At 33.6% G+C, this 18,106-nt stretch overlaps 1 protein-coding gene across 1 annotated transcript; it reads left to right on the top strand.

Moving 5' to 3' along the window:
* The first annotated feature begins 2,226 nt into the window (after positions 1–2,226).
* Positions 2,227–3,159, top strand: LOC131422828 (olfactory receptor 2T33-like). Its single transcript, XM_058570415.1, has one exon. It carries the CDS (start codon positions 2,227–2,229, stop codon positions 3,157–3,159), a length of 933 nt encoding a protein of 310 aa, XP_058426398.1.
* Positions 3,160–18,106: the final 14,947 nt, after the last annotated feature.

Genomic DNA, 18,106 nt, shown 5'->3' with positions numbered 1-18,106 from the left:
TAGATTCAAACAATTTACATATCAATAACTGGGAGTTTCATTCCAATAATATTCACATGATTTAGCATGAGAAAATCTATCAGTGTAATCTTGCTTATTAACATTAAATGAATAATAACATATAAGTATCCGAAATACATGTAATGTTCCATGTAATCTTTGGTTCTAAATAATGTAACAACATTTTTAAGTATTGTAAATAGGCTGAGGAAGATATTACTGTCATTATAAATGACAAGTTAGAACAGAGTACATAAATAAAAAAATGAATTATTCATATCTATAAGGAAAATTCAAACAATTCAATAGAAAATATGGACAAGAAATGTTCACGGTTAATTTAGAGAAGTAATATAAGAGATTACTGAATAGATTAAAGAGTTTCTGCTCAGTGTCATTAAGGAACTTGTAATTTAAAACAAAATTAATTTTCACTCTTCTACGATTGGCCATGATTATTGCACCTAAAATACCTAACAGTTCCACACATGGAGGAATTGAAATAAAAATCAACATTCGATGGGAATAAAAAAGTTAGGAATTCAGCTATCCAAAAGACAAAGAATGCTACTTTCAGGTTCCTTACTAGAGAAACTCTCATCACATGCACATGGCCATGGACTATAATAATAGAAATTTAAAAGCACCTAAATATTCATAAGTACACTATGCTATCTACATACAATAGAGCAAAATGGAGTAGTAATTAACAATTACTAAGCTAGATACATATATATATCATTGAAGTAATAGAGCATAATATGATATGTTCATTATTTTAACTTAACTCTTTTGATGAACATACCATCTAAATCTTTTAATTATATAGTGAACATTGGTGGTATAAAATACGTACTAAAAACAATGCAAATATTTACTAAAAAACCGTATTTATATACACTCACATAATTTTCAGTGCTTATCCATAAACTTACAGAGAAAATAAAAAAAGATTTGCTACATGATAGATTATGAATAATGCCCAAATGTAATCTTCTTGGATATAACAAATCCATTCATCTTGTTGAAAGTCTGATTTGTAAAGAAAAGACAAAAGTCACATAAGTATAAGAAAACACTCATTTGCATTTAAATCCATTTCTACTACCATAGATACTTTCAGGTAAGATAAATGGAAGCTAAAGGCTTATGTGAAAAATGAATTAATCCCTGGAAGTAACTGAAATGCCCCATGTTATATTTTTAGTTGATGTTGTACCTCATACTAATGTAGTGCAACAAAGTAATTTGGGCAAGTCTTAATTGATTACCTAATTAAACAATAATCAGTTAAGTCTGATTATTCTGTTACTGAATAATCAAATTGGTCAATAAATTAATCTTTCTCCTACATTTAAGAATGTGTGATTACCGGTAAAGTGTGAAAACCTGCACGTAAGACCAATTTCTTTATGTTCCTTTAATTCACCTGTAAAATTATTAACTTTTTCTAGTGAACATATTTAAACAAATTCAGACACACTATGTGAGTACATGTCTGGTATAAACGTTAACTGTTTAGAGGTTTATAAGCTAAGAAAACGTCCCTGTATTCAGGAAGACAGGTTACGGTAACACGAGGGGGTCGGTGCCCCCGAGCAGCATCTGTGGTAGCTTGAAGCCTGGTGTACTGAGAGCACAGGCTGCTTACAGGTGGGAAAGTGAGAAATTTAGTCATTTTTGTTTTCCTCCTCAGGAAACTGAGTTTTAGTAGTTCTACTTTTAATTTTGTGTATATTTTTAATTTTAAAAGATGATTCATCAGGATATTGAAGGATATCCTGTGAAACTAATTAAACAAATATGTGAAAAACATGCAAAAGTCATATGATATATCACATCAATTCTGACCAAAGTGTGTGAACTTGAAGCTCCTACAAGATAGAAGTATACAAATTATAGAAAATTGGGATTACATAATATTTCCTAACACCGTGAGTAAATTATGTGTAGCACTGAAAAATTATACAAAAATAATAGAAATGTAATTGGTACTACCACATATACATGTTATCCAATTTTTTGGGGTCAATAATAATATGCAATTCCAAAGAGATAGATGATAGGATGTTATTGTGAAGTGAAAGATTAAAGTCATACTTATTTGCCCAAGTCTCATTCATTTCTATGTCATTTGATCAAGTTTTCTTAAAGAAATGCTCAAGCTTACCTTTAAGCAGTTCTCATTTCCTAATCATTCGTTGTCTTCCAGGCATGACTGGAGCCATGGAAAATGCAAATGACACCACAAGGATAAACTTCATTCTTCTAGGGCTTTTTAACCACACGCAGACCCATCTCTTCCTCTTTTCCATGGTGCTCATGATCTTCCTCACCTCTCTGGTGGGCAATGCCCTCATGATTGTGCTCATCTATGAGGACCCCCGGCTGCACATGCCCATGTACTTCCTGCTTAGCCAGCTCTCCCTCATGGACATGATGCTGGTCTCCACCATTGTCCCCAAAATGGCAGCCAACTACCTGATGGACAACAGGTCCATCTCTCCCACTGGCTGTGGAGTTCAGATCTTTCTGTTTGTCAGTCTGGGTGGGGGCGAGTGCTTCCTCTTAGCAGCCATGGCCTATGACCGCTACGTGGCCGTATGTCACCCTCTGCGCTACCCCATCCTCATGAATCAGAAGCTCTGCTTGCACATGACAGCAGGCTCCTGGCTTCTGGGAGGGGTAGATGGCCTGATGCAGGCTGGTGCCACTCTGAGCTTCCCTTACTGCCGCTCTCGGGAAATCAACCACTTCTTTTGTGAGGCACCCTCACTCGTGCGACTTGCCTGTGCAGACCACAAGCTTTTTGAGATTTTCATGTATGTCTGCTGCATCCTGATGCTCTTGATCCCTCTGTCTCTCATTTTGGCGTCCTACACTCTCATCCTGGCTGCTGTGCTCCGCATGCAGTCCACTGTGGCCCGAAAGAAAGCCTTTGCCACCTGCTCATCTCACCTGGCTGTCGTGGGGCTCTTCTACGGCACCCTCATGTTTATCTACATGCGCCCCAAGTCCTTCCGTTCAGTGGCTCGTGACAAGTTGGTCTCTGCTTTTTACACCATCTTTACACCTGTGTTGAACCCCCTCATGTACAGTGTGAGGAATAAAGAAGTCACGGGGGCTTTGAGAAAGTGGCTGAAGAGATATTTTTTGTGATACCAATAGTGAGCAAAATTTGCCCAAATGGCATCACCCAAATTGGAATAGGTTACAAAATTTGTATTGTATCAATATACTATTCTCTCACTTGGCTAGTTTGCATTCTCTTTTAAAATTATTTATTTTATATTTGATAAGTCAACTAAAATTATATTTGTACCACTATCATGTGTTGTAGTAGCTTTATTCTGAACTTTGAACCTCATCACAAAGAGTAAATGATTGAGGCAGTGTACCGCAAGATATGCTAGATATCAACAATGTACTGTGTACTTGTTATATACATAATGAAAATAATTATGATAGGGATGAATTATTTAAAAAGTGCATTTTTAATTTGATATAAACAATGTAGACTCAGCCCTGTATTATTTTGATAAAATAAATTTCAAATGAACAAATAACATGAATATTTAACAGATATTTATAAGAAAGTTGCAGGAAATATTTGTTAAAATGTTTTCTGGGGGAAGATTTTCTGTGACTAAATGTGATTTGTAAAAAATTGTTAATCAAAAGACAAGCAGATTGGACTATATACATTTAAATATTATTAAAATATGTAGTAATCATGAAAGGAAGAAGTCCACATTTTTATGTGAAAAGCAACACTATTTAAAAAATAATTCACCTGATAAAATTTTCCACAATAATTAACATAGATTAAATATTTGTTCACAGTAGTAATTAAGAGCGAAGCATTTAAGTATTTTTTCACATGTTAAAATGAATAAATATCTACTTTCTGTTAAATGTTATACATTTAAAAAATCATTTTGGAGCACAAGGAAAGCCGTAAGACTGAACGTTTTACCTTTTTTGTGATTAACTGAAAGGAGTGGCTCTAATGGTTTTGGAGAAGAATTACATTCATAAATTGTCTGCAATTTTGTTTTAGGGTAATTTATTTTTCAAAAGAAAAAAAAAGAAAGACCTCTGACTCACACATTTTCACTTGAAGGAAATGTCAGTTTAGAAATGAAAAAATTAAAATAGTCTTATCAAAAATTCTTAAAATAAGAGTTTTAATAGCATGTAGATGAACTACCACATCTCGTTTATTTAACTGTCACTCATCAACTTAAAATAGAACACCATATCTGTAGATCTTGAAAGAGTAAAAAAAAAACCATGCTTTTCCATAACTTCAATAATTGTAAGATTTTGTCCCTAATAGAATGTCAGCTCTTGAAACCAAAATTCTAGAATTTAATTTTATGTCTGATCATCTTTCTCTTCATTGGATTTAATGAATTAAATTAGAATAAAACTAAAGAACAATATGCTAAAATATGGGACTTTACTCATCAGTCTTAAACATAATTCATTCTAAATACATACACATCAGAATTGATACTATATTCCAGGCCATTTCGAATTTCAGTTATTTGAAAATTCTTTAAGAGATTGTACTTGAGTGATACACAGATTGGAATTTATGTATTTATGAAGTATTCTGTGCTGATAGCCAGCCTTGGTGATCTGGTCGTTAAGACTTGACTATCTCACTGCCACAGTGCAGGTCTGTTTGCAGATGAGAGAACCACACAGCCTGTCAGCTGGTTGTCATATCGTGATGGCTGTGTGTTGCTGTGATACTGAAAGCTATGCCACCCATATTTTAAAGAGCAGCAGGATCACCCATGGTAGACAGGTTTTAGCAGAGCTTCCAGACGAAGAAAGACTAGAATGAAGGACCTGGCCACGCACTTCTGAAAAAATTGGCCATGCAAACCCTATGAACAGCAGCAGAGTATTGTCTAATATAATGTAAAAAGATGAGAGGATGGCACAAAAGGACTGGGCAGGAGCCCCTCTGCCCTATACAGAGTGACTAGGAGTCCAAATTGACTCAACTGCACGGACAACAACTATGCTGATAACTGATTACATATACTTACATACGTAAATTATTAATAGCTATAATTTATATATGTAATGTAATGTGTAAATTTATACATATTTATATATAATTACATATATTTATGTAATCTAAACCCTTAAATGTTTTTATGTACATATGATATACAAGTATATATAAGCTTTTGCATATATAACGAGTATAATGTAGTATATATAAATACATAATATACAAATATATTTATGAAGATATATTACTTCATGAAACCACAAACCCCCAATTGCAATATATTAAAAATATACTAATTTAATAGCAGATACAATAGATATAACTTTCATATACTTTAGTTGCCATGTATGGTTAGAATTGCTGATTTAGAGGCACAGCATATATTTTAAGTGCTGTCTTAGGTACTAGTTAGAGTTAAGAGAAAAATGTGACATAATTTCTATTATGTAAAAGCATAATGATATAGGTACCTCCGATAGACTGCATTTTCCAAAGAAAGTGTCAAAATCTACCATTCTACAAACTCCACTAGAACATTGCTGCTACTCTATTAAGAAATGAAGCCTATGCCCGCTCCCTCAGAACATGGGAAGGACTTTATTCCTCCATTTACCATTAGTACATGGCAGAAGTGAATCTATGTGAATTCCATAATTATGTCATAAAAAATCTTGTTGACTATCTCCTTGTTTTTAGCTTGCTTACCCTAAAACCAAACCACCATGCTGTGAGGAAGCTCACACAGCTTGTGGAAAGGCCAACATGGAGAAAAACTAAGCTCTACAGACAGCTGAGCTCTCAATCACCAATGAGCACCATCTCACTACCATGTATAAGAGCCAGCTTGGTAGTTAATCTTCAGCTCTCAGTTGAGCTACCCTAACTGATATGGTGCAGAGCAAAACTGAGTTGCCCATTAAACCCTACCCAAAGAGCAGTTTCATGAGCAAAATAAATTATTAGTGTTGTTTTAAACCACTAAGATAAGCTGAGATCTTAACTTTTGTTATCTCTGCCTATCTTCAATAAAATCCCCATGGAAGGCAGGAAGGGATCACCTAAGATAGCGAATTACTCAACATTTCACATATTCTTCAGTCTCCATCAGAGGCAACACATGACTCCTTTCCACTGCAATGTTGTTCTGATTTATAAATTTCTTCTTCCATAAGAAAGCACATTTTTAATTTTGTTAAGAATATATGGCTGAGATAGATGGTGGGATAGGAGCTTTCCCCATTTCCACCCCCAGTAGGAACAATGACGTGGCAGCCACATACTGACAAATGTGCTTTTGGGTGAGCTTTGGGCTCCGGGTAGGAGGTTGCAAAACCCAGGTGGAGCCCAAGCCTGAGCATGACCTTTTTGTGAAGGAACGCCTGCACCCATGTGGCAGACTGTCCCACTGTGGTTCTGGTGACAAACCCAGAAACACCCATGTGGACACCCCATCCCCCTGTGGACACAGCTACAGTCCTTTTTGGGCTTGGTCTTGCTACCAGCACCACCTACCAAGGGATCCAAGGGGAGCCACACCCATTCTTGCCTCCAGAGGCAGGCCCAATGACCTTGATCCAATGGTGGAATCTGAAGCAGCCCTAAAACCCAGATCCAATCTTTCTCAACCATGATCCATGGACAGTCCTGACTGCCCAAAAACCTGACAGGAGGCACAATCATCTGTACCCCTGGAGCCAAGCTGCAGAACTTTATCTCGGTTGTAGACCCTGAAGCAGCCCTATGACTCAATTCCTGCCCTGCTCAGCTGGGGTATGAGGCCAGTCTTTCCTGATGTAGGACCTGCCCAGTGACCTGACAGAAACTCTCCCAGGGACCTAGTAGGAGATACTCCCATCCACAAATCTGGTAAGAGGTTCACCTTCTGTAGACCTAATTGTGGAGACTGAAGTGGATAATTGTTGCAGTTACAATCCTACTGATTAAGATCCTGGAGGACATCCTTGTCACCCAGGGATGAGATAAGATCCAACCCACCCACATTCTTGGTAACAGACCCATCCAAAAAAGTATTAAAAATAACTAGAGCTATAATTTGTCAATGGATACACAATATAAAAAGATGTAACATTTAACCTCAATAGAATAATGTGTGGAGGTAGGAGAATGAAGAGTGTAGAGGTTTTTATATGCTATTAAAGTTAAATTGTCATCAGCTTAAAATAAACTGTTATAACTCTAAGATGATTTATACAAACATCATCGTATCCACAAAGCTAAAACCTATACTAGATATACAACAGATAAAGAGTAAGGAATCAAAGCACAACAGTACAAAAACATTAACAAATTACAAAGGAGTCAGCAAGAGAAGAAGAAATGAACAAAGGAACTATAGAATAGTTAGAAAACAATTACCAACATGGAAATAGTAAGTTCTTACCTATCAATAATTACTTTAAATAGAAATGTATTGGGGCCAGCCTAGTGGCTTAGCAGTTAAGTGCGCGTGCTCTGCTGCTGGCAGCCTGGGTTCAGATCCCGGGCGCGCTCAGAGGCACCACTTATCCAGCCATGCTGAGGCGGTGTCCCACATACAGCAACTAGAGGGATGTGCAACTATGATGTACAACTATCTACTGAAGCTTTGGGGAGAAAAGGGGGGGAAAAAGGAGGAGGATTGGCAATAGATGTTAGCTCAGGGCTGGTCTTCCTCAAAGAAAAGGAAAGAAAAAGAAATCTATTCAATTCTCCATTGAAAAGATGTAGAGTGGCTGAATGGGTAAAATACCAAGATCCAACAATATGCTGTGTATAAGAGACATATTTTAGGGGTGTGGCCCAGTGATAAAGCAGTTAAGTTCATGTGTTCTGCTTTGGTGGCCCAGAGTTCCCTGTTTTGGATCCTGGGTGTGGACCTACTCACCACTCATCAAACCATGTTGAGGTGGCATTCCACATAGAAGAACTAGAAGGACCTACAACTAAGATATATAACTATGTACTGGAGCTTTGGGGAGAAAAAAGAAAAAGAGTAAGATTGGCAACAGATGTTAGCTCAGGGCCAATCTTAAAAAAAAGAGAGAGAGAAAAATTTGCTTTAAGAACATATATATTCTAAAATTGAGTGTATTGAAAAATATATTCCATGCAAATGATAATCAAAAGACAGCAAGAATAGCTATACTGGTACCAGAGAAGATATACTTTAAGGCAGTATGTGTCACAAGAGACAAAAAAGGTCACTATAATAATAAAGGGGTCAATTCATCAGTAGGATATAAAAATTATAAATTTATGTCCACACAATATGGCAACACCCATATATATAAAGACAAATATTAACAGAGTTGAAGAGAGAAATAGATAAAATACAATACTAGTAGGAAAATGCAATACCACATTCTTTACAATGGATGATCATCTGGAAAGAAAATCAATAAGGAAACCACTGACTTATACTATTCTTTAGAATAAATGGATGTAGACATAAAAAGATCTTTCAATCCAAGAGCAGCAAAACGTACATACTTCTTCTCATATGCACATGGAACATTCTTCAGGACAGATCATAAATTAGGCCACAAAAGATGTCTTAACTAATTTAAGAAGACTGAAATCATATCAATTATCTTTTCTGATCACCTTGGTAGGAAACAAGATCAATAAGAGGAGGAATATCCAAAATTTACAAATGTGGAATTTAAAAACACACTTCTGACGATATATGGGTCAAAAAAGAAATCAAAAGTAAAATTAAAAAATATGTTAAGACAAACAAATATTAAAAAAAAAGTACATATGAGATGCAGCAAAAGGAGTTGTAAAAGGAAAGTTTATAGCAATAAACTTCTAGTGCAAGAAAAAAGAAAAATCTCAAATAAACAATCTAACTATATGTCCCAAGGAACTAGTAAAAGAAGAACATACTAAGCCCACGTGACCAGATGAAAGAAAACAATAAAAAATATAGCAGAAATAGATGAAATAGATATCAGGCAGACAATAGAAAAGATCAATAAAACTAAATGTTTTAAGATTAACAAAACTGACAATTCTTTAGCTAGATATCTGAAAAAATAGAGGTTTCAAATAAATAAAATTGTAAATGAAAGAGAAGATATTAGAAGAGATTACACAAAAATACAAGTTTAATAAGAATTTCTATTAACAGTATACAACAAATTGGATAACATAGAAAAAAGAATAAATTCCTAGAAACATCTAACCTACCAAGACTGAATCATGAAGAAATAGGAAATCTGAACAGAGAGAGAATGAGTAAGACAATTGAAGCAGTAATCAAAACCTCTCAAAAAAGAAACACCAAAGACCAGATATCTTCACAGGTAAATTCTACCAAATATTTAAATTAACACCAATTATTCCCAAACTCTCTCCAAAAAATGAAAGATGAGGGAACACATCCAAATAATTTTACCAGGCAAGCATTACTATCAAACTAAAGCGAGATAAGGACACTGTAAGGACAGAAAATTACAAGCAAATATCCCTGATCAAAATTTTTGCAAAAATCATCAACAAAATACTAGCAAACTAAATTCAACAGCATATGAAAAGAATCATAAACCATGATCAAGTCAGATTTATCCCTGAGATACAAGGGTGGTTCAACATACACAAATCAATAAGCATCATACACACATTAACAAAATGAAGGATAAAAGTCATGATCTTTTCAACAGATGCTGAAAAAGTATTTGATAAATTTCAACATATTTTCTTGATAAAAACTCTCAAACAATTAAGTATAGAAGGAATGTACCTTCACATAATAAAAGCCCTCTAAAGTAAGCCCACAGCCAACATCATAATCAACAAAGAAAAACTGAAAATTTTTTTCTTTAATATCAGGACCAAGACGAGGGTGCCCATTCACACTATTTCTATTCAGTATAGTACTGAAAGTCCTAGCCAGAGCAATTAAGCAAGGAAAAGAAACAAAAGAGAGACAAATCAGAAAGAAAACATTTAACTTGTCTCTTTTTGCAGATGACATGATCTTACATATAGAAAACCATAAAAACCCTACCAAAAAATTATTAGAACTAATAAACAAATTCAATGTCGCAATATACAAAATCAATATACAATAATCAGTTGCATCTCTCCACACAAACTACCAGAAAGAGAAACCATGAAAATAATTCCATTTGCTATAACATCCAAAAGAATAAAATATTTAGATCATATGGTAGTTCTATCCTTGATTTTTTGAGGAATCTCCATACTGTTTTCCATAGTGGCTGCACCAGTTTGCACTCCCACCAGCAGTGTATGAGAGTTCCCTTCTCTCCACATCCTCTCCAACACATGTTGTTTCCTGTCTTGTTAATTATAGCCATTCTGACGGGCGTGAGGTGATATCTCATTGTAGTTTTGATTTGCATTTCCCTGATAGTTAGTGATTTTGAACATCTTTTCATGTGTCTGTTGGCCATCTGTATATCTTCTTTGGAGAAATGTCTGTTCAGGTCTTTTGCCCATTTTTTAATTAGGTTGTTCGTTTTTTTGTTGTTGAGATGCATGAGTTCTTTATATATTTTGGAGATTAAGCCCTTATCAGATGTATGGTTTGCAAATATCTTCTACCATATGATCCAGCTATTCCACTGTTGGGTATTTATCCAAAGAACTTGAAAACACCAATTTGCAAAGGTACATGCACCCCTGTGTTCATTGCAGCGTTATTCACAATAGCCAAGACTTGGAAGCAACCTAAGTGCCCATCAAGGGACGAATGGATAAAGAAGATGTGGTATATATACACAATGGAATACTACTCAGCCATAAGAAACGATGAAATCCAGCCATTTGTGACAACATGGATGGACATTGAGGGTATAATGCAAAGTGAAATAAGTCAGAGGGAGAAGGTCAAATACCGTATGATTTCCTTCATTAAGTAGTAGATAATAACAACAATAAACAAACACATAGGGACAGAGATTGGATTGGTGGTTACCAGAGGGGAAGGGGGGAGGGAGGAGGGTGAAAGGGATAATTCAGTACATGTGTGTGGTGATGGGTTGTAATTAGTATTTTAGTGGTGAACATGATGTAATCTATGCAGAAATAGAAGTACAATGATGTACACCTGAAATTTTTACAATGTTATAAACCAATGTTACTGCAATAAACAAAAATTAAAAAAAAAAAGAATAAAATATTTAGAAATAAATTTAATCAAGAAGTTGAAAGATCTGTACACTAAAAACTGGAAGATACTCAAGAAAAAATTGGAAGACAACACAAATAAATGGAAAGAAATCCCATGTCCATGGCTTGTAAGAATTAACTTTTAAATTTTTAAGTATAATATTTAATTTAATAGTTAATTGTTAAAATGTCTATACTACCAAAAGCTGTATTCAGATTGAATGCAATTCCTTTCAAAATTCCAATACTTTCTTCACAGAAATAGAAAAAATATTCCTAAAATTCATAGGGAACCACAAAAGCCCCTAAATGTCTAAAACACTTTGAACAAGAAGGAGAAAGCTGGAGGCAACACAATTTCTGAATTCAAACTATGTTATAAATCTTTAGTAATCAAAAGGGGGTGGTACTAGAATAAAAAGAGACACATAGATAATAGAATATAATAGAGATCACAAAAATAAAGCCACACACATGCTCTCAACTTATCATTGACAAAGGTGTGAAGGATACACAATGAGAAAAGGATAGTCTCTGCAAGAAATGGTGATGGAAAAACTGGATATCTACATGTAAAAGAATGAAATTGGGCTTTTACCCTACACCACTCACAAAAATTAAATTAAAATGGATTTTTAGAATTAAATGTAAAACTTGAAACTGTAAAACTCCTTGAAGAAAGCATAGGCAGTGTACTCTTTGACATCGGTCTTAGCAGTATCTTTTTGACTATCATGTCTCTTCAGGCAAGGGAAACATAAAAAAAACAAACAAATGGGACTACTTGAAACTAAAAAGCTTTTACATGGCAAAGAAAACCATCAACAAAATGAAAAGACAACCCATCAAATGGGAGAAAATATTTGTAAATCATATATCCAATAAGGGATTAATATTTATAAAATATAAAGAACTCATACAACACAACAACAAAAAAATAAAACAAATCAATCAAAAAATGAGCAGAGGAGGGGACAGCCCTGTGGTGTAGTTGTTAAGTTTGCATGCTCTGCTTTGACTGCCCCAGGTTCCTGAGTTTGGATCCTGGGCATGGACCTATGCACTGCTCATCAAGCCATGCTGTGGCGGCGTCCCATACACAAAATAGAGGAAGATAGGCACGGATAGTAGCTCAGGGCCAATCTTCCTCATTTTGCTGAGGAAGATTGGCAATGGATGTTAGCTCATGGCTATCTCTCCCACGAAAAAAAAAAAAATAGGCAGAGGGTATGAACAGACATTTTTCCAAAGAAGATATACAGATGGCCAACAGGCACATGAAAAGATGTTCAACATCACTAATTATTAGAGAAATACAAATCAAAACTGTAATGAGATATCACCTGACACCCATCAGAATCGCTATTATTAAAATGACAAGAAATAACAACTTGGAGACGATGTGGAGAAAAGGGAACCGTCATACACTGCTGGTGGAAATGTAGATTGGCGCAGACACTATGGAAAACAGTATAGAAAACTGAAGCTCAGAAAGTTCATGTAACTTGCTCCAAATCATACTACTAGAAAGATTCAAGAATGAAAGTGTTCAATTAAGCCATCCCCTTTGGAAGAGTGGCTTTTAGGGCAAGACATTTCTATAACACCCTGTCTCCTACATAATTACTAGTTTTTCTTGACACAATGGTTATTACTAAAGTATAGGCTAGCAGGATTGGATGCATTCCTGGGTATGAGATAAAAGTTCTTTACGTATGCTATCGCATTTAACACTATTGCAAAGCAGATCTTACTTTCAAAATAGTCATATACTGAATTTGGCATTACATGAGTCAAACAGGACATTCTCTTTAGGGATCCAATATCTTGAGACTCGAAAATAATTTGCATGGAGGTAATAAATGCAGAAGGTATTTGGTCATCTGTATTTTCCTAAACATATTCCTATTGGTATTTCCAGAGCCTTGGACTCAGGACTCCCTAAGGCTTTAACCAGGCAAGTTGCGTTTTATTAGAACAGAGGCCTTTACTGAGTTCTAAACTGTGATCCACCTGCCAGAGCCATGGAGCATTAGGCACCTCCCAAATGGTGGCTGCTCCTGAGTAGGTGAGTGTCAGGACTCCAAGACTGAGTGCTTAAATCTTGGAGTCATGTTCTCTAGTACTTTAGGTGTTGAAAATTTTACTTCCATAATTTGAGGACTATATCATAATCCGTAGCACTTTGAAAAGAGAGAAATTAAAGTATCTGGATTTCACTCAATGGCATCATAACTATACCCTTCGACTCTCTGCTAGACATACTTTATAAAATTTGCAAAACATTAGTTTGCTTCTCTTGATTAAAGAAATATCTAATACTGTTCTGACTGTTACATTTTGTTGCATACTGGCAATTTAATGCTTCTATAATATATCTTCTTATTAAACATTGCAAATGAACTTGAAAATCTTTTGTGTATACAGAGTGATTTTTATTTTCTTTTGAGTTATTTTTCAGAATGAAATCTATAAAAACATATGTCAGTGGCTCCGAGGGATAAGGGTAGTTCTACAGTTCTCACTCACTATTGCCAAACTGATACAGGGATTTTTTGTTTTTACTGTGCAATTAATTTTCACTATATTTCAACTGGTATTGCATATTATCAAGGAAAACAAATCTAAGTTTGAATGCATAAAATAATTATTATTTTGTTTAATATGTGGGTTTCTTTAACTCTTACTATACATTTTGCATGCTTATATTAAATAAATTCATCTTTATCAAGTTATAATTATGCACAGTATATGGATGAGATTTTCAGAAGACTTGGGATTTGGTTCATGTTCCAGCCCTAAGTTAGACGGATACATTTGATTCCATCATTACATCCTCTATTTACTTTCCTCTAGGAAAAGTGCCAGTTTTGGAATACATGAAAGCAATAGTGGCTGCTATTTTTGAGAACTTACTAATTTCCTGTATTCAAGTAAGCAATCTTAGAACACTATTTTACTTTATTTTTACAACAACCAAGTAATGTAATTATGTACTTGTTTTTAAAAGAAAAACTTAGGACCCATAGGGGATTAGAAATGTGCTTAACCTCACAGAACTTGCAATGGCTGGAATACAACATAGAAAGAGCTCTGTCTGAGTCCTGAGACTCCACACTTAACCTCCTTAATTTACTCTGTTTGAATTTTGGACGACCTGGAATCTTCTGATAAGGTTCTTTATGAAACTTTAGCACGACAGGAGTTCCTGTGTTCCCTTGGTTAAATCAACATTCTTATAATTATATGTTTTTTTCCATGTATTCATAAACATGCTTTAAAAATATTTACTTCATACTTCCTTTTGCAATGAGATTTATGTGCTAGCAAAACTGAGCATAGGAATTGCATTCATTCAGAGTAAATATGACAAATAATTTGCCTTATTTGAATTAATTTATCAATTACATGAAAGATAATTATTTAGTCCAGCCTACAGCTATGAGTCCATCATTTATTTTATTTTGTTTGTTTATTCAGTGTATCAGTCTTCTAATTATCAAGATAAAAGCTGGATTAAAAAAACTGAGAGATGTAAAATTACCATGGGACCCTAACTTGGTTCTTTGTTTGATACCTGGATTCTCTCCTTTATTCTTCAGGAAAAAATTAATTAATTTAAATCTGGTCTACTTCATGTGCAATTCTAAAACAACATCAGTGTCTACGTTCTTTAGTTATTGTGACATTTGTTGAGACCGTGCATATCAAGAAGTCAGCATAGTACTTGGGATCATATTTTCTATAATTATTATTATCTTTGTTATGTCTGAGTTGCCACATCTATAGTATGCAAATGTGGAATCAGGGTCACTTCAACTTTAAAATTTAGTTTCCAATTGAAGAAAAATGCAATATGAGGGCCAGGATAAAACATTGGTCAGCAAATTATATAGCATAGAACATACAGCTGGTCAGGGTGAAGCTTTGCTAATTCTAGAGAAACCACATTGAAATGGATATAGAAATGAGACAATGGATGTAAAAGGACTTTGAGTTCCTTGTAGTCACAGATTTTATACAACTAGAAAATAAATGAGAAGTGATTTTATACTGTTTTCAATGTGTAGAGCAAGAATATAGACAACTAGATATGCTATTGGTTGAAAATCTATCTTGCCCTTGGAACCTGTGGAATTACACACAATTGAATTCACTTGACAAAAGCAGCCTTTTTGACATGAAATATCACATAATAAGATTATATATTTTTGTCTTAATGCTTGAATTTTTTTTAAAAAGAAATAAATTTTATTTCATGTGTGATACGATCCATGACATTAAAATTATTATATTTTATATTAACATATAAGAAAATGATTGAAAATTAATAATAAAATAACTTATATTCTTAGAGTTATTAAATTTACCATAGTCATGTGTGTTTGCTCTGTGTTCAAAAACATTCGTAAATGGTGGATGGAGTGCAGAGTCCAACCCAAAAAGATATTGTAAATATTCTGTCAAACAATCTCTAGGTTAAAAAATAAGTAGAATTTATTACATGCTAGTTCTCAAATAAATATTAATTTGACTTTCAAAATGTTTTTGTGGGAAACATCTATTTATGGCTAATGTTAATAATAGTAAAAAAATTATTAAGGATAATCTGTTAGAACTATTATATTTTGCTATGTGTTTTCTCTTGTAATGAACAAATAATCCTTAAAGATATTAATACTATATTTCTTCCAATTTTGCACATGATGAAGCTGATATTTAGACAAATTTCTATTTAAATTCCCTAAACTCATCCAACTACTAATTAGGCACATAGATAGTCAAGCTCATGAAACCTACTCCTTAAATCTGAACTTCTATCTCTTAAAATTAAAGAGAAAAATTCTATGGAGTTAAGGATCAGGAAGACAATATTGCTATCAGTTCCCTAATTAAAATTAGGGACTTCAGATTTCCAACTGGTTACATGTGAAATATACAGATATTTCATACAGATTTTCATTTGGAAGTATAAGACTGAATGAATGAAATGTCTGATTTTATCACAATGATTTTTTTTAAATGCTGTCAATTTCAAAATAATGCCTTCTTCAACATAAATCCACCCAGGACTTTCAAAATCATACTTAAAGTAATTCTTCATATGAAAAATATGTTGAGAAACTAGTCTTTAATATGAACATTAGTTGATAGTCTTTGATTCAAATAGAGAGCACAAAGTGAGCCCCAACAAAGCAAATGAAGCCAGTGCTGGAAGACACTCTAGCAAAGTACAAATTTCCTCAGTCTAGAAACAAGAAGACTGATTCAACAAATATGGTGGTAACCTGCCCAAATCTCACAAATATTTTCTAAGTGAGTGTAGACAAGACTTTAGAATTTTGTGTTTATGTTATTTAAGTAGTCTGTAATTCATGTTTCTATCCCCTATATGCCCCATCTTTGGGCTGGCTTAATTGAAGTAATTTTATATTTCATTATCTGTGATTCAGCAAATCTATAAAGGTAGAGACATGTCTATCCATATGGTGTAATAAAAAGATGAACTCTAAACAATAGATTTTGTAGGGTTAATATATTTGATAATGATAGATACAAAAACACTTCAGAAATAACACCAAACTTATGTTTTCAAACATCATGAATTAAAGTGATTTTAAACAAATTTCCTTGTGTAAATCAGTGATTCTTTTGTGCTTTTGTATTGTGGATATTCAATGGGACCAACAGAAACACAGCTTATGATTGTATACAACTCCCTTGTCAGCACATGAAAACAAACTAGAATTTGTAGATATAAGCATTATGTACGTATTCATGCACGATAATCATTAAATTACATGTATATTTGTGGAATGCTAATTTAAATGATTAAATTATAAACCTCAAGTAGTTATCAAAAGGATGAAAGATTAAATTTTGTGCATCATGATACTGCTGAAGGTGTAGCTTGAGGTGTCCCGCACTTTTCTTATAAGGCTACGAAAGTTACGTGTTTGTGTGTAATTTATTTGCTGCTGGTGATGAAGACAGATAATATCACTTATAGAAACCTATTTTTGTATAATGGTAGATGTTTTGAATTTTATGGGGTATTTGTCAACTATTGAAATAAAAACGACTTCATCATTTTAACAATAAAAAAAGGAATGCCAAACTTACTATGATCATAGAGTCAAACAATTTGCATATCAATAAACAGCAGTTATATTCAAGCAATATTCACATGATCTGGCATGGGAAAATCTATCTAGCCTATTAACACTAAATGAATAATAACATATAAGTATCACAAATACATGTAACATTCCATGTAAACTTTGGTTCAAAATGATGTAACAAAAATTAAGTATTTTAAATAGACTGAGGAAGATATTACTATCTATATAAACAACAAGTTAAAACAGATGTAAGATATTACTATCTATATAAAACAAGTTAAAATAATTTCTTATTTATTAAAAATACATTTTAAAAAATATTTATTAAAAATAAATAAGAAATTATTTAAATCTATAAAGAAAATTGAAGAAATTCAATAGAAAATTTGGAAATGTTCACAGTGAATTTAGAGAAGTAATATAGGAAGTTAATGAATATATTAAAAGAATTTCTGCTCAGTGTCATTAAGGAATTTGTAAGTTAAAACAAAAGTAAATTTCTCTATTCTGATTGGCCATAATTATTTCATCTAATAATACTAAACAGTTTCACACCTGAGGGAATTGAAATAAAAATCAACAGCTGATGGGAATAAAAAAATGAGCAATCCAGTTATCAAAAGCCAAAAAATGCTACTTTTAGCTTATTTATTAGAGAAACTCTTGTCACATGCACATGGCCATGGATTATAATAATAGAAATATTAAAAGAACCTAAATATTCATAAATATATTATTCTAACTATACACAATGTAATAAAATGGAGCAGTAATTAACAATTTGCTAAGCTAGATACATATATGTATTATTGAA

This window comes from Diceros bicornis, chromosome 3 (assembly GCF_020826845.1).
Source record: "Diceros bicornis minor isolate mBicDic1 chromosome 3, mDicBic1.mat.cur, whole genome shotgun sequence".
In the NCBI taxonomy this organism is placed as follows: Eukaryota; Metazoa; Chordata; class Mammalia; order Perissodactyla; family Rhinocerotidae; genus Diceros; species Diceros bicornis.
This window is presented reverse-complemented; position numbering and strand designations above follow the sequence as displayed.

Bases quoted from the DNA above. Each gene is read 5' to 3' on its own strand.
- LOC131422828 (XM_058570415.1), top strand. From the start codon at position 2,227: ATGGAAAATGCAAATGACACCACAAGGATAAACTTCATTCTTCTAGGG.